Source organism: Poeciliopsis prolifica, unplaced genomic scaffold, assembly GCF_027474105.1.
Source record: "Poeciliopsis prolifica strain line A6 unplaced genomic scaffold, Auburn_PproV2 SCAFFOLD004, whole genome shotgun sequence".
NCBI classification, from domain to species: domain Eukaryota; kingdom Metazoa; phylum Chordata; class Actinopteri; order Cyprinodontiformes; family Poeciliidae; genus Poeciliopsis; species Poeciliopsis prolifica.
Window position 1 is genome coordinate 7,719,564 of NW_026562379.1, and position 18,292 is coordinate 7,737,855.

The window sequence follows — 18,292 nt, forward strand, 5'->3', positions numbered from 1 at the left end:
TAGTGATATATATTACAGCAGGATTTGGAGAAATGCTAACAAAGGGACAAACGAGATTTGCAACTGGCTAATAATGCCAAAGCACAAAAATTGCAGATTTCTATCTGTGTTAAATTTTCATTTTTTGATCAGCCTAAAACACAGGAGTTCAGCACTGACCAAGGCTTACTTGCAAAACAGTTGCTTTCTCTTTTCTACTTTGGAAAAGACACTAAAAAGCAGCATTTTCAATACTTCAAAGATATTATGACTACCAAATAAGAAAAGCATGAAAACTGCAATACATGGATTACAGGGAAACATTGACTAATTTATCATCAACTGAATAAAGGCAATTTGCAGCTTTTGTCAGTTTTCTGGAACTGCCTTGACTCGTTTCACGTAGCAAACATTTAGTTACTGAGATTTTGTCCATGGCTGAAGAATTTTGGGCCAAGGGATTTGAAAAAAGTACCTGCAACATGTACAATGATGTCTTTGTTGTCAAATCAAGACCTTAAATAATTATGCCAGAAACATGTTCTCTCACAAGAAAAAAAAAGAAAAGCCACAATTTAAATGCTAGCTTTGAAATGATTTACACCTATGGTGGAAACAAAAGCTGTGTAAGATGTGATAATTAATTGATCTGTTGAAACAAAAAAAAATCACAACAGATGTTGTTTACAACATTTTCAGGCATAGGATTTCTACAAGAGGAAAAGTTAGAAATCCAGAGATAAATCTATAACAACCTAGAAAACAAGACGCAAAATTAAAGAAAACTCCAAAACTACCAAAACTCAAACTCTCAGCAAATATAGAAAATAGAAATTGCAAACTACATAGTGTATTTTCTTCCCCATAGTTGAATGCTTTATGTGGAATTATAATGTTGTTTTTAAATTCTCAAGCATAGAAATTTATATTAAGGAATGTGGTATGAAGGAGGATAGCATACATGCCACTTTGTGAAAATACAATTAGGCCTACACCAAAATTTATCAAATTAATTAGCCACCACTTTTTATTACGTGAAACTAACGTTACACTTATTTCTGCCTTTGTAATTTGAAAAATTGATAATTACAGGCAGATATATTAGACAGTGACATTTTGCTGAAGTCTCAGTAACAATAAGCACATTTATTTATAAGCATTTTCAAAGAAAGTTATGCTTCACTTTGTCTTCCCCTCTCTTCTCTTTACTGGGTTCCTGCTTTCCTACAAATCGTTAGTTTCACTTTTCATTAGGCTGAATCAATAAGGCGGATCAGTGGCTGATGGTTTGGACTGCGTGGCAGACGCCCCGCTTGGTCTCCCCTTCTCTTTTTTTAAATTTTTTTCTCTTGTTCTCTTTGCTCCTTCTTGGACTCCAGCTATTTCCTCTGCAACCATTCAGTCGAGGAGAATGTATGAGGCAGCAGGAAGCTTGAAGGGACTAACAAAGAGGGATGAGCCTAAAAGTGCTACCTAGTAAGACAGAAATGACAGCCCACAGTGGTAACCCACTAAAGAAAAATTAAGACTAGGTGAGCTCTCAAAGTAATTTTGAAAATGAAGACATGAGACAAGGAAATTAGAATGAAACTGTACAAATAGAGCCAAAAGTCCCGTCTACAGCATTTTACCAACTAAATAATTTTCTTTGTCTTTGTTGATTTTATGCTTAATCTTGTAATCTTGTAAACTCAAATTGTCCCCAGGAGACTTGTTCCTGGTTTGGTCATGAGCAGTCATGTACATCTAGGGAAGTATTGTGGTGTATTTTGGAGGTGCCTGCATTAGTGACATTTCTCTAGTTTGCTACGGTGAAGAGCCCAATGAGCCAAAAAGCATAGCTCTCCATTTACAGATCCGTAATTTTGACCTGAGCAATTCATAATCTACGATAATTGCTCAAAGCATTTAGATCATAAATGAGACCCTGAAAGCAAGCGGTTGAAACAAGCTTCCTCTCCCGTAACTGTGCTCTGCCTTAAAGCTTAATTGAAGAGCTCTGTTTTCCAGTGGGATCTCCGGGTTTAGACTTTGCTAGGTACCTCTCTTTGAAGGTTTCCCAGGCTTGTTCCACTGGGAGGAGACCATGGGGCAGATCCAAATCTCACTAGAGGGACTCTAAGGACTTTTTGACAGAATGAACTTTTCCCAGGAGTCAGAGTAGTGTCCAGGGCCATTATTTACACTGACCGTTTACAGTGCATTTACCAGAATACAGGCCAAATACCTGAACAAAAATTTAAACCAGAAAAGGAATATATATTTTTTTATTTATCCTGAACTACTGGTCGTAGTTTTGTGGAGAGGGGATGTTGAGCAATTATGCTTATTTGGAGCATGTCATGCAAGCTTAAATTATATTTAAAACATTTCTAGGTGTTGCAAACTTGCAAAATTTACATGACTAGGACAGAATTTAAATTACTGTAAAAGAACCATGGGTGATTATTCCAGTGTTACAATAATGATTAGAGCTCTTCTATTTTATTCTCCTGTTGCTGAATAAACTAAACTCTTTGGTCTGAAATCCTTTTAAAATTTGTTACAACTACACAATCACTCATTTTCAATGAGTGACTTTATATAGAGTACATAGTGTAAGCACTGTGACCAAACCATTGTTTTTATTTTTATTTTTTTAAAATGTCTTAAATGTTATAATACCTACAGGTACACAACTCATGTCTAGGCTGACCAAAAAAAAAAGCAAAGGTCTAACAGTGAAAGCAGGATATGTGCATTTAAGTAAAGTTGAAATGGGGAATAACAGACCCTCTATTTATTCCTTCTGGCTTAGAAATGCTTTGGAATCTTCCAGAAAGAGCTAAGGAGAAATTCTTGGAATCGTTACCATAAACTTGATCTTGGATTAACAGAAGACAAAGGACGGCTGCAAAATGTTTCTGTCCTGAATAATATATATGAATATATATATATTTTTTAATAATCCTAGAGAGGTATTTTTGGTACCACATAACCTTGAAATCTCTACAAAAACATGGGCTTGCTCAGCTGTGACTGGACGGTGGCTGGCTCTTCCACAGCTGTATTGTTTGATGACTGTGTGTACTTAGTTCTGACTTACCCAGCACAGTGAGCCGGGCAGGACGGGACCTCATGGCAGCCTGGACGGCCTGGCACTCAAACACTGCATCGTCCATTAGCTCGACACGCTGGATGCGCAAATGATGCTCCCCTGAGCCATGGTCGCCAATCACTGTGTAACGTGGATAGCCTGCAATGTAAACAATTTGTTTAGTTTATCTCACCTTCAGTGTCAAAATATAGTTCATCTGCCAAAAGCAAGTGTGTACATTTCTGTATTTGTTTCTTCCTTCTTATTTTCATGTATCAAATGAATTACTCTTTTGCAAACTGTCTTACACAGCACTGGCATAAGCACATTAACTGAGCTGTAAAAGAAGATAATTTTAAGGGAGTCGAGGATAGATTACTTTATTAGTTTATGTGGCTAGATTGTTCATTTCTTAATTTACTCACAATACATTTTTACAACACTCCTGGCAGTGTAAATGAGCTGCTGTGAAAGTTGCTGTTTGCTGAGGAACCATGTTTTACTGCAACAGTAAACAGAACCAGCTCCAGTTCAAGTTGTTTCAAGATTACTGATGATTTACAGTTTAATAAGAGGAGAAGAAAGCAGAGGAATATCCAGGAGACCTAGGATGTCAAGCCAGATGGTTTTGAAGATAACATTCTTAAGCTAATCTAAAAATTTGCATAGCCCATGTGTTGTGAAGTGTATGTCTCCTCAGGGGCAAATAAGTTAAAATACACATTTGTTCAACCTATGAGCACTGGGGGTATATAACATGTTTTCGGAAACTTTCTTCTCTCAGGATCCCTTTTCTATTTCTTTTTATCGAGCTTCTTCATCCTGATTGCTATGGGTAGAATTTGTGGAATGCAAGGACAATTTATGTTCATAAATATTGTACTTCAGAGAATGAGAAGAATTTCCAACTGAGTGGAGCTTTTTCTTCCAGCTGTCTTTCTGTAATTGATTGATGATGTAACCAGAGATTGGAGTGAAGATTTTTTTCTGGAACACAAGGCCAGGCTGCACACAAAGCTTCAACCAAACTTTAAGCTATATTTCGCGAAAAAAAACTTCAGACTTTAGACTCACTTCCTTCTAGCTCATCAATCACACCTAAAAGAAATCTGCTAGTTTCTACCTAGGCGTGTAAGGTTAGACTGATACTTAAGGGCAACAAATAATAAGGGGGTAAAAATTGATTTCTCCGAAACTTCTAACCTACAGTCACCTTGGAGATTCTTCAAAACCCCGAGCCTTTAGTGATTTTCTGTTTTAGCTCCCAGATAGAGTGGGCAGTGGTATAACAGCTATTAAGTTCATGGATGTGTCTACGGCAAAACCCATCATATGCTCTGTGTCCAATTACTGAATTCGGCTTCATTGAATCCAGCAGCTTTTAATAGAGCATGAAGTGGGTCTCATTATAGGCTGGTGGGGTGAGTTACAGCCGATTAAGCCACTCTGTGCATTTCATCCTCCTACGTGAAGCCTTTAATCTTAAGGGTCTATACAGTAAAAATACAAAGGACAAAAGAACGCCTCAACACAAATATTAAACCAAGGGAGAAGGTAAACAGGAGAAGGCAAAAATAAGCGGCAGCATTAGATCGCATGATGTTTTGCTAAGTAATAAGACCAGATGGTGTCATCTTTCTACCATTTCACTTTTACTTGTTAAATTGAAGGAGGCTTTAACGTAAACAAAACTAAATCATAAATTAAACTACTAAAAATCTTAGTAAGGATTAGTCAATGTCGGTTTTTAATTGTATCAAAATGCTTTTAAAATCTATACTTTCAAAACTGCAAACCTTTTGTGATTACAAGCCAGAAATGGTGGCTCTGGCTGACAGGATTGCCATGATGAGTGGCAATCCTGTCTCATTTGTAGCTGACCAACTGGGCTGTATTTGTCTCAGTTAACAACAATTTCTGCTTTTCGAAATAGTGTTAGTCACAGTTATGGTGTGGAAACTAAGGTAGCATCAACCCTAACTTTTCCATAGTTCAAACTTTGATGCACACTAGCAATTTAGTAATTTAAAACCAGTCCACATGAATATTTCATGTCCATGGGCCACAACATTTCTCATTAACTGTCAACACTTTTACAAGAAACCATTGTTAACTTTGTTCCTGGTATCTCAGACATATGTGTTATAAAGCTACAGATAAAGTGAACGAAACTCTCAGCTACATCAATCCAGCTGATCAGCTGCAACTTGCCTACCAAAAGGGGAGTAAACATAAAAATTTTGAGTAAAATATAATAAACTTCTTTCTTCATACGGGTCAAACAGTTGTTGCAAGTTTTCCCAGCAGACTCCCAATCAGCTGATGAGGTAGACTGATACAGCAGTAAGTCGCACCAACAAAAACTTCAAAGTAGTATAAAAAAATTGTCAGTCCTGAAAACAGACTGAAAAATCTTTGCAGTCAACATTGCAAAGATGCAATGATGACTGTCTTTGCAAAAGTGAGTTTAGTAGATCTAAACTTTCATTTTCTCTTGTGAAAGTTTAGATGGTTGATATCTGCTAATATATATTATGAATGTGCACACTTTCAATTTGAGTTGTTTTAAACAGCTAAAGTCATCTAGATGGAGGACTGGGGTGTTGTCTGACCGGATGTTAGCCTCCCACTTCTATGAGGATTAATAACTTTTCTTTAAACTCTTGGTTGTATGACATAGAAGTGCACAAACTGATTCTGATTACTCCATCCAACCTCTTTTAATCTTAAATGAAACTGGTAAGATCATATTATAAAATTGTGTCTTTAATGTTTGTGTAATTTTAACGGCTGGTATTTTTACTCATCGCTACTTAACCATAATGATCCAAAACTAGCCCATGTCTTTGAAGGGTGGACTGCTCTTTCAACCTAACAACAGTACCTGAAGATAAATAAGAGCCATTCCATGCACAAAGTCACCCAGAGAGAGATTTTTGCTCCAGTTTTTATGTTCACTGATGAGATCCAAGGCAGTAATACCACCACGGATCAGAAGGGTAATGATCATTGCAAGACTCTGTATGATGTGAACTTGCACTGACTCTGGCCGAATAGCCTTGAATTAACTGCACCCTCCAAAGAGATGGGGATGAACTTCACACACACTTTGTTTGTCTTGTCTTAACCGTGGCTTCACATAAGCCATGCAGATTTCTGTTACACAAACAGATTACTATGCCAGTTACCTCATCTGTGCTCCTGGCACACTAAGAGTAATATTGCTATGTGAAGACGTGGCCGCCTTCCAGTTTCATCTTGATGCATTAACTGGATCCAAACAGGGAAAAAAAAATAATTATTTGCATCCATGATGGATAGTAAAAGATAAGGATGTTATCATCTCATTTTCAAAGAATTGAAACATCCTAATGTGTTTTGCCACCATATAAGTATCCTGATTATGCATTTTGTCAATGTGATTGAAATTACACAGTGGCACACATGAAGACTGATCACCTCTGCAGATGTGACGTGCACCTAGAAAGGGCCATTGATCTTGGATCTCAGCACATTTCGAACACACAATGTGTTACCAAAGCAAACAATGTAAAATAGTCCCATTAAGGAGTAATGAATCCATCAGGAAGAAATGGATTTGTCTTGAGGGTGAACCAATGTGTATGTGCATGTGGGTTTTCATAAGTATGAAGACACTTGAAGTTTGGCTTGGTGATTCGCATCATTCACCTGCTACCCGCTTTGCACTGTACCTGCTTAACACCAGGGAATCGAAGCAGGTTTTGCTGCAGCTGCAAACATGTGGCCAGTGCTAAGTTTGGTGTCTTGAGAAGAAGGCGTAACACAAAGTTTCTCTGCAGGCATTATCTCTTCAAACATCTAAACAGCCACCTTAATTTTTAAGGGACCTTGCTTATATCTGACAGGTGTGTTATCACCACCATATACAGCAGATACATCTGCATCATGCATATCCATGGCATTGATTGGTATGTTGAGGGCTACTTCACTTTTCATTAATTAGAGTGGAAAAGCATGGCACAAAGGGGGAATGAAGAGGAAATTCAGGGACAGATAGGAATCATTGGCTTTTGTGCTATGATTTCTCGCTCTGAATGGTGAAAGAGTTCTCTCAGTTTAATCACTGCTCCTGTGAATGGAAACAGGTCCCAGGCGGAGGATGCTGCCAACACAGCTTCTTTCTATGAATAGCCGAGCAGACCTATATTATTGAAATGCTCCGTGCGACATTTGATTCGTCGCACTTTTTACATATACAGCTGCCACTTTCCTTTCATTGTGTGCGTCTCCGCAGCGATGTACCATTGCTCTTTTACCGCTGCATGCGTGGCGTGTTTAGGTAGGCAGGAGTGATAAAAAAGGACAGCTGTGGAGTGCTTTATTTTGAAAAAGTGTCATCTGTCTCAATAGAAGGCACTCAGCCCCCTGTCTGTAACATATTGGTGATTTTAGAGAACCTTTCTTCTCTAAGCTGGCGGCTATTTTTCTTCACACAAATCCTTCCCTTTTTTAACTATCCTTATTTTCCTCCTCAATCACTCTTCTGGAGGAGAAAATGGTCGTGGAGAGGACCAAGAATACTTCTTGTCCACGAGTTTTAAGCTATTCACAGATGTTTTATTAAAGGCTGATCTACTGTAGTTCCCTGAAGTGTGAAGACTCAATGTTCTCTTTTTTCAACTTTTTTTGTTCCTTCACCTTACCTTCCCTGCTGTGGAAATGAAATTTCATCTTGATCATTTTGTCTTGTTAAATCAATAAAAGCTGAAGAGGATAAATATCCCTGCTCTACTCTGAGCCTATATAAAATGACACTCTCTCTGTCTCTTTCTCTCTACATTCTCCACTCTCTCTCTTTCCATTCTATCTCAAACAATCATAAGTACTCTCCCTGTCTGCATCTTCTTCCTCCAACGGAGACTTGATGGCTGCAGGACTATTGTTTACAGCCACCTCTCAGTCTTCCTCTGGGGCCTAATAAGGACACGAAGAAAGAATAGGATGGCTTTACTGGGGCTCTGTCAGTCTGAGGTTTAATCACACACCACATCTCTGAAAGAGGACTATTTGCTAAAGGTCAAAGGGTAGAAAACCCTCGATCTCTTTTGCAGCTCATATTTAATCATTCATAACAATGCAGGATATGTTGTATTTCAGAATGGCCACTGCCGAATATTGAATCATTGTGCCTTGAATTGTAATTACATCCAGTGGTTACAATGTGGAGGAGTGTGTGGCAAATTGAAAAGCTCTAAAATGAAAAGGCTGTATTGATAGAATAATGGTAGGGACCGAGTACAGATATAAATGGATAAATGTTTTGGGTGAATTTAATAATCAAGGTGAATATATTCTTCTTCTTCAAAAGGTTGGCATATGACATGAGGATTTCAGCAAGGTCATGAATATTTTCTGCATAAAGCCAGGATTGACGAGCCAACAGGTTGCTAAATAACATCACACTAATCCCTTTGCATCAAATTAAGCAATTAACAAAATTATGCATGAGATATGATGTAATTAGGTGGAGGCCATCTACTTTTCAAAATGTCATTTAGCAGCCTGAAATTCAGCAGCCTGTATTTAGGTACCTCTGACCAGTCTCTGTGTCTGCTGAAGAAAAGCATCCGCACAGCATGATGTGCCACCACCAATCACCATTTCAGTGTGGAGATGGGGTGTTCAGGGTTTTGTGCAACATTAATTTTTGGCCACATATAGGTCTTTTCATGCATGTAAAATTGTTTTTGATCCTATCTGATGAGAGCACCATCTCCTATGAGTTTCTTGTGCCTCCTACATGATTTATGTCAAACAGCAAACAACATTTCTTATAGTTCATCTTTTGTCAATGGCATTTTCTTGCCACTCTCTTCTTGTACAGACTTGTTCATTGATATGTAACGACATTAATGACTACCTTGGTGACAGAATCTGAACACCTGAACTTTATATTGCTGAATAGGCCTGTCACAATAACAAATTTTGCAACAGGCCACGTAATGTTTTTGAAAAAAAATGCTAGTTACATGTCAAGAATGCAGTGTCCAAATGTTAATATTTCATTTCAGAGTCTTATTTGTTGAAATATAACAACAAATGATATATAAGTGCAGGGCAATATGCTGAAAATTAAAAGCATGCAAATCCTTACCAGAGAGGTCTCTGCCAACTCCAAGTGCCAGTCCATCTTTGATCCAGAGGACAATGCCATGATATCCGGGAATAGTGCATGGTAAAGTCACCGGCTGACCTGCCACTACCACCAAGTCCTGGGGCTGCTGGGAAAACATAGCCTCCACCCCTGGACAGAAAAAAGAAGGGATAGCTTAGATCTCATTAGCTTGTAATTTCTAAACTAATCGAGACACGAGGGAAGAGAAAGTTCAAAAACTAGGAGAACAAGTGATGTCTTCAATCTTTCAAATGATGAAGGAAATAGACAAATTTAACAAAAGTGCACAGTGTTCCCATTTCAACCAATTTCAGTCAAACCTCTTGTCAAATGCATGTTGCAGGAACCCTAAAGGGTGCCTTACAAATGTGGCCCATCATTTCACTATTCATGATACAAAGACAAGTTTCTGTAATCATGCAGGAGTGGAGCAGCAGGATTAAAGCGCAGGCTAAGAGACAGCTATCATAGCTCAGCTTGGCTCATTTATGCAGGATGTCACCGTGCAGATGGGTTGGGCCCGTACACACCACAGCAGATAACACAATCTTGTCTGCCAACGCTGCTTCACCAGCATACATTAACTCGAGCTCACACCCATGTATTCCAACTGTGCAGCTGCTATTAACTGTACCGCTCCACAGCGTGTTCAGGCAGAAAGCACTGTGGAGTGAACTCCATTAGAGGTGTGTTAATGGGGAACTGGGTACGGAAACAGTAAAGGGTTGCTTGGTGTACATTTGGTAGCAGAGTGTGTGTAAGTGTGTTTATGCATGAGTGTGTGGGGAGGTGGGCAGTGGGGAGTCAGAATAAAGACACACAGGAATACAGAGGAGTACTGATTTCTACTTTAGAATTCTGCCTATCAACTGAAGCACACGTACAATGACATGCATTCACCCAGACACTTAAAGAGCATATTTTCTATCTAAAGTTGTTTAGCGTGTGCCACGAGTTTATAACCAGCACCTTTGGGAGCGTTCAGCTCTGCATATGAAATTTCAAAATCATGTTGACCTACAAACACAAAAATAGCCTTTTTTCTTTAAAATACTAAGCAAAACATGTGGATGCAGTGAAATTTAGCACAACATTGAAAAGCAAAGACCACCTGATGTTGTTTTGGTGGACAAAACAAGGCATCGATGTGTGAGTATGATTGGCTCTGTTATTTTTATTTTATTTATTTATTTATTTTTATTTATTTAAGCAGGTAAACCCTGTTGAGATCTGGATCTCATTTTGAAGAGGGACCAGGGCAAATCATATTGAATGTGCTTTTAATCTTATGAGCTTTAAAAGATAAACTCTTTTTGATTCTTATTCTTGGAAGGTGAACCACGTAACAGAGAAAACAACCTGACTCCTCTTTATGGCATGACAAATGCACCATAACTGAAGCAACTGAATAAATAGCTGACTGACTGAATGAAAAAGAAACGTGAACATGCTTTTTTTTATCAGTTAAACAGTGTTTAAAAATATCATACGCAGACCACAGTCACATCCTCTTTATCTGTGGCTCAAAACTTCAGACAACCTTGCGATATATATATATATTTTTTTGTTTTGTTTTTTGTTTTTCCTCCAGTGCAACAGCCCTCATAAGTACAATGGCTAGACCTTCAAAACAAAATAAAAAACATTTGATTAAACTTCTTGCTGCAAGAAAGAGTAGTGATAAAAGCAGAAAAAAAATGTTTTTTTTATCCCTTCGGTTTCACCAAATTTATCAATTTCATCATAAATCATTATGAAAAAGCTATCTTATTTTTCAAAATGAAATTCTCACTCAAATATTTAAAAAACTACAGATGTCAAAAGCACAATTTATGCAATTGGAAGCAATTTTTTTCAACCATTCAAATGATACAACCCAAAACAACTGTCAGCAAATCTGAGATAAAAACAAAGATGAAAAACTATCAGCATTTTAAAATGTGGGAAAACATAACTGATTTTTGGCACCTTCTGCATGCTTTTTTTCAATATCCTGCCAACTAAATTATAGGGAGTGTATTAAATCCAACTGCCAGGTTTGACTCAATGGCCAGGATTCAGGAGAGTGAGGCCATAGATCTTTGACAACTAGTGCCCAGCTCTTAAAATGCTGTAAAGAGAACAACAGACATTTAAAAACTGAGCAAAAAGCCATACTCAAAAAGTGGACTAACACTTTGCTTTCCCTAATGTTGTCATTTCACGTTGGATAATTTGTTTACCATCAGACGGCTGCTGCATTTCGACACACTCCATCAGTATTTCCCCCCTCGGTGCTAACTGCCCCCAATTTCATCGCTCTTTGCCAATCAGGCCTCAAAATTGCCGTTACAGACACACACTCAGGCCACTTCAGAAGAATAATCAGCATGCTGTCTGTGCGGCATGTGGCCACACAGCAACAAAGCTTGGCCTGTGATCATTATCAAAAACTATTACCCCTCTGGCCGGAGCAGTTTATACCAGCAATTTAGAAGCATGGGGGGGAAGCGTCACAATATGGAGGAGAGGGTTAGGTGGTGGTGTGTTTTGTTATTTAGGAGCGAAGGACCACAGTTTCTTTGTTTTATTTCATTGCTGCCGGTGGGGTTGAGCTGGTGAGAAAGTTGAAGTATCTGCAAGAAAATTGCTGCAAGTGCATGTGTTTGTGTATGTGGGAGAATTGTCATCTTTCTTACTCAGTGTTGCCATAGGTGACAGGCGTCTTGTTAAAGTTGTGAGTTTATAGGATCTAAATCAAGTTATACTTATAGACTGCACTGAAATGATCACAGGACTTATGGTGAAATGAAAAGCTTTCCCTCCTCCTGCAGGGCCTCCTGGTGGGCTATTTGTTTAAACCACGATAAGGCGGTGTACCCTACACGGAAAAGGAAAGTGGATTATCTGACCATCTGACCAGTTTAACCTTAGTTGCAGGATAAAACTTTCACAATAAGGAGATTGTTTAAAAATAATCTCCTAATCACAAATGTCCTGTTGTACAGAGTATTTTCTTTAAAATTTGGTCCTGAAAGAAAAGTAAACATTTTAGAACATTATGATAACTTACTTTATGAAACAATTTTTAGATTAAAACACATTTCACCCATTCATGGATAAATTATGATCCTTTGTGTCAGGCCTTTTTTCCATTTCTTTTTTTATTTTCTTAAGGCATAAAAAAAGATAGGAAAAAAAATGTAAAAAAAAAATCATGATTTTATTTTTTTAGGTGATCAATTGTAATTTTCTCCAAATACAAAGTTGTTATTTAAAAAATACATTAGTAGTATTCTTCTATAGGGGTTATCTGATGTCACAATATTTGTATTGCCTGCAAGAGTTGTCTATAGTGGAAAGAGGGACAGGGTCTGTTGGCATGCTTTGTTGTCTATTGGCCATATTGGATTTAACAAAAATAATTTATTGCATTTGCAGCTGACGGCCAGTAGTTGATAATGTATTTTATGATGCAGTAGAGTCCACTTCAGTGGTCTATGTGCATTTATAACATAAAAATTCACAAGAAGCACAAGAAAATGGCTTTTAGATAGCTGTCCACTGTAGTGACCACAATGCATGAAAGGGTTAAATAATCCCATTATCGAAACAAAAAGTCTCCACTATGGGTAGTTTGAAAGTGGAGGGAATGAGTCATAATTACTTACAGAATATAGTACTGCCAGCGTTTTCTTTCAATAATAACAACTACTCATTACATAACAAAAGAATATGCATGAGTGTGACTTTGATACACTAATCAATATGGAACATATGTGAAGTATCTTTGATTCTTAGTAGAGAAATTAGTTTGGGAAGTGGCTTAATTAAATATTTCCACATACATATGAAGCAAAATTTAGCTTTGTTATAGATTTTTTACAACAGCTTCCCAAAGGGAAGTAGTGCAATAGTTTGTCAGTTCCAAAGAAGAGAGAAAACTGAAAATAAGAATAGAATTGGGGGAGTAATATTGTTAGTCTTGACACACATACACGTCCTATATGTTTATCAGCAATGTGACCTCAGGCAAAGGTCTGACAAATAGGTACAGATGACTAAATTTTGAATAGACGACAGTCGGTTCAAATCATTCAGACCAGAAGAAAAAAAGAAGAAAAAGATCATACGGTGTATATATATTCACACCAAAGCGCGAGAAAATGAACACAAATTTTAGACACATGTTTTAGAGTCTAATTGACAGTCACTTGCTCTGGACTGTTGGAGGAACTGGTGAGATTCCACACATCCACAAAGATAACAAGCAAACTTGATGTAGAATTTGTCCAGGATTTGAACCTGGACCTCCTTGTTTCAAGGTAACAGTACAATTATAAAAAAAGCAAGGAAGAGAATAATAGATGCCAATATACAAGGGTTTTAATTTATAATTTTAATGAAATATAGAAATACTCAAAAATTAGAAAAATATACATATAGTTTGATCATATATTATTTTGTGAACACCCTATTTCCACTTCTGAACTGGCATTCTAACAGATAAAAAGGGTTTCAATGGGTTTTACCATAGTTATTATTATGAATGTGCTCTCAGATATGTGAATAGTGATTTGGTTTGTTTTGTTATTGGCCAGATACTGCAATAAAATACTCCAATGTACTTTTAAAAAAAAAGCCTGTAACATAAAATCTGATGAAGTATTTGTCCAAGAGTTGATTTAGCCAAATCAGCTCATTTTCTCATCTAAAAAAATGTTATCCCTAAGGTTCAGCCCATGTTAGAAACCAGTCATGAATATTTCATAAAGCTTCAACCAGGCCAATAAAGGGAGGCATGTGTGACTATCAGTCTTATTGTTGTGTCCAAATTCTTCTTTCCCTGCCTGTCCACTTGTAAAACAAACACTATATACAGACTGGTAATATGCTTGGCCCATCAATGCTGTGATGCTTGCCATTATGAGTAAATTTTATCTGTGGGAATGCAAATTTATGAAGGAGGGAAGATAAACATCGGTGCTGCTGGAAGACTGCATTTCTGCCCTCTCTCACACCCGTACATTAACAGAGCATGGCAGTTGCCAGGGCGCAATCACGATGGATAGCCTCCAATGATGGCTTCTAAAAATTACAAATGGCAACAGAGAAAAGGGCCTAGAGGGCATTCTCTTTATCATCAGCAACATGGACAGAAGAAGGGAGATTTCATGGACATCAAAAAGTGGAGGATCCGGGGCAACAAACGCCTCGCTTAATTCCTTTAGGCAGCTGCATCTTCATCTTCAGTTCATATGAAATAGGAAACAAAGTAAATTAAGAAATCCAGAGGCGTGGGATGGATTGTTCTCCCAAAATCCAAAACAAACGAATCCTCCACGGATTGATAAATAAAGGATGTGCTTTAATAAAGAGCAAAGGTCTGCAAGCCTGACAGTTTTTAAGCCAAGAAAGGCAGTGATCTCAAATATAACAGTCCACCAAAAGAAATCTAATTGCCGGATGTATATGAGACTTTGTGTTCATAAGTTCTGTAAATACATGACCTATGGTCGCTGATTGTAATTACTGTTATAAAACAGTAACTCCTGCGGGCTGGTTTCCAAGGTAACCTTCGGTTCAAAGAGAATGGTTCAAATATTCTAGTTAGCATAAATGCAACTGAGTACCACCTAACCCTCCTCCACTGGCTGCTATTGATTAAAAAAGTGGGGAAACAGAGAGAGATTCACTTTGCAGACCAGACTACATTTTTAGCATACACTTCTGCATAATAGGAAGTGGGGACATAAAAGAGATGCAAATGAGCCGGAGAGCTGGAGAAGAGAAGTTTGTAGGTTCAGATGGCGACTGATTGAACAGGAAAGGTCTATTCTGTTTTTCTGTGTCATCATTATATGGTTTCTTTGTCCATATCCCTCTCCACTGACTCTTGCCTCTTCAGTTCATTCTGTCATGGGAGTATTTCTTTAAATGTTTGTTTTAAGAGCTCAGGGCCAACCTTGCTTGTCTTGTCTCTGACATATGAAGTCTTCAGTGCTCAATGAGTGTCTGGACATAAAGGCACATGATGGTTCACCATGGGAGCATCAAGAGCATATTTTTAAAAGGAGATATGCCTTTAAAAGTGTTCAAAGTCGGTCTGCATTGAGATTGATCACATTCATTAAGGTAAGATGAGCATTTGAAAAAGACCCAGCTGACTGACTTGATGGATGGTGGGCAGAGAGGGTCTTAGTTCAATAGGGCATACAGCATCATATATTCTGAGGCAGAGTCCAATTTTTCTCTTACGGGGGATTCACAGACACAGACAGGTGAATTAAACTGCCCTTTGTGCAGCCATAACTCATAGTTTTTAGGACTGACAACGTAAAAGTGAAAGTCTTGACTTTCATGACATTGAGCATTTTTGTCTCAGTGACTGAGATTAAATAAAGAGATACATCAAAGCTCTTGGAAAAAGTAGAAGAAGCAAAATATCTCTGTCTAGAAGTTCAGAATTATTTTTTTTAAATTTATGTTTAGGTATTTACTGCTATTAAGAATTTGCATGGCCATTTACCTCCACGATTAATACAATTTTCACCACAAAAAAAAATTTAAGTAAAAAAGATTTTTTTATCCAAAATAAAGCTGGAAAGAGACAAAATGACAACAGGATAAACTTGGAGTGCAAGTTGATGAAGAGGCAAATTGATACAGAGACATTTTCTCTAGTTGCTTTGAAGTGGGAAAAAAAGGTATCTAAAGATGAAAATTATTGCACAGTTGTCTTTTCTTGCAATTAACTTAATATTCCAAACAGGTATTTATTTTTTGTTTACTAAATGAGTACAGTAAAACTGCATTTCTGGCCATTTAAATTAATTGTATATTTACTTCTAATATGAATACCAAACTGCATAAATTTATTTTCTAAATGCCTGTTTTACAGTTCACAACCAAATGTTACACTACAGATCTATTTGACACAAAGATGTAGAAGAATGAATGTTAAAAGGGGAAGTTGTTCTAGAAACACATGTAAATCACGATGTATTTTGCAAAATGTATACATATATTCCAGATGGTATGTGGAACCCAGAGATTGAGGTCATATTTCATAAAGACTACATAGACAGACAGATAGGCAAACAGATAAATAGCAGGCGGGACAGACAGACTATTCCAATGTCACTGATACATTGCACAAAGGTTTTATTTATTACCTCTTGATACTTTTACAATCATAAAGCTCAAATTGAAATGGTCTTCTGGAAACAGGAATGCAGTCTCATTAAAAGAGACTATTTCAAAGCCCCTTCTCAGACTCAGAAGCCCCATTCAACACCCTCCAGACAGCGGAGACATCCATTTTCCTCTCATCGTCTGCAGCTATTGCTTCCCTTGGAGACAGCCTCATCTCATTCTTCTTCACTGGCTGCTGTGACATTGAAAGAGACCCCTAATCAAAACATTTGTCTTTCTTTCAGCCTGTGCTCAGACCGGTGAATGAGAGCTGACACCAGAGGGAGACGTATTTGTCCCAATCAGGGCCTCATCTCCGTGTCACCGTCGGGCAAGTGTTTCATCTCGACAGGGCACTGATGAATCCGCCACTTAGCCTTGATTTGGAGGAGCGGCTCGCCACCACCAAAGTGCCAGGTTAAATCACGACGTCAGGGGCTCAGCCACCACCATTACAGGCAACACAGGAAACCTACCTTTACCCTAAATTCTGATAAATGCTGTAGAATTGATCCCTTCCTTGTCTATTATCAAGAGAGCTGTGATCACAGTGATGTGTTGTTGGTTACTGTGATTAGAAATAATGTTGTTATTGCTTTCCTTTCCTGAAGGAATTTAAATGTCAGTGGTTGTTTTATTTTGTGTCATCCCTTGATTTAACTTCCCTTATCCTTTATGTGATATTAGAATTGGGTTAAATGACTAGTTCTACATAATATAAATCTCTACACTCACTTTCTTAAAAGCATTCTTGTAACTTGAGTCACATTTCTGAAAGCACAATAATGAAGTGGTAACTCCAAAGAAATATTTTAGCTCCAAGCATGTCTACTGTGCTGTTCCACGTGTAGTGGGAAGCCCAGGAAGCAGGAATAACACATTTTGGACCATGAGGTAATTTTGTCTTAAACATAGTGGAAGTTCATGACTGAGTTTGACCCTGGTTAAGTGTCTACTTCTGTCCTTTGGAAGCTTCAAATAAGATATCAACTTCATCCTATTTTGAACCCACCGATTCCAGGTGTATTTTCAAACACTGTGCACAGTACAACAATTCCTCATAGACAGAATAGGATTCTTCACATTAAGTTTAAATTTTTAAAGTATAAATTAAAGTTTGTCAACATATTTAAGCAGATATTGTTATAGAGTTTAAGCTTGAGGACAAATGAATGGAAATTGATCAATCTAAGAGTGGATGGATGAATAATTGGAATAAAAAATCAACAGAAGGTGACTCTTAGAAAAGACAGGGGCGGGGGGGAAACGATATGCTGTTATTTTCTTTTTTCCATACTCAACAAATTCTAGACTTTTCCAGGTAGCTTAGGAAGCCTGTGAACATATAGCAGGTAATAGATGTTTCTTCCGGACGAACAAGGCAACATTTGTACTCTGATTGCTAGTCCTGCTCCAAGAGTATGCCACTCAGAGTTTTGAGCCATATAGCCCAAAACAAAAAATGGAATCACATGAATACTATGTGAATCCTATAAATTGTTAAAATTTCCAATCATCTTTGTCAATGAACTTAAGCTCATTATATTTTTTCACAAATAACTGTTCACACCATTCTACTCTACTCCAATTAATCCAGTTAAAGGATTTCAGTAGCAACACACACTAACACAGTCATTTAGGATGACAGTATTACACTTTGTGTTCAACCAAAAGCATGGGATCTGCTGCAATTCCAAAGTGCTACATGAAGGGGAAAAGCCTTTTTGGGATAGTGGGAGGACCTACTTTATGCATGTGTGCCTGTGGATAGAGAGAGATGAGAGCCAGGCTCCCAGTAGCTGCAGTACCTGTCAGACAGAGTGGAAATGTTGTTACAAGACAAGGGAGGGTGGGGGAAGCTTTATCAAGGTGTGCAGGACAGCACTGACATGAGATAAGAGACCTAA

At 37.8% G+C, this 18,292-nt stretch overlaps 1 protein-coding gene across 1 annotated transcript in view; it reads right to left on the reverse strand.

The window, feature by feature from the left end:
• Positions 1–18,292, reverse strand: part of kirrel3b (kirre like nephrin family adhesion molecule 3b) — a 204,815-nt gene that overhangs the window by 64,119 nt on the left and 122,404 nt on the right. Inside the window, exons 4-5 of the mRNA XM_055028836.1 lie at positions 9,192–9,341; positions 3,065–3,214 (exon numbers count right to left, since the gene is read on the reverse strand). Of these exons, the coding sequence (XP_054884811.1) occupies positions 3,065–3,214; positions 9,192–9,341 (300 nt within the window). The remainder of the gene's footprint in view (positions 1–3,064; positions 3,215–9,191; positions 9,342–18,292) is intronic.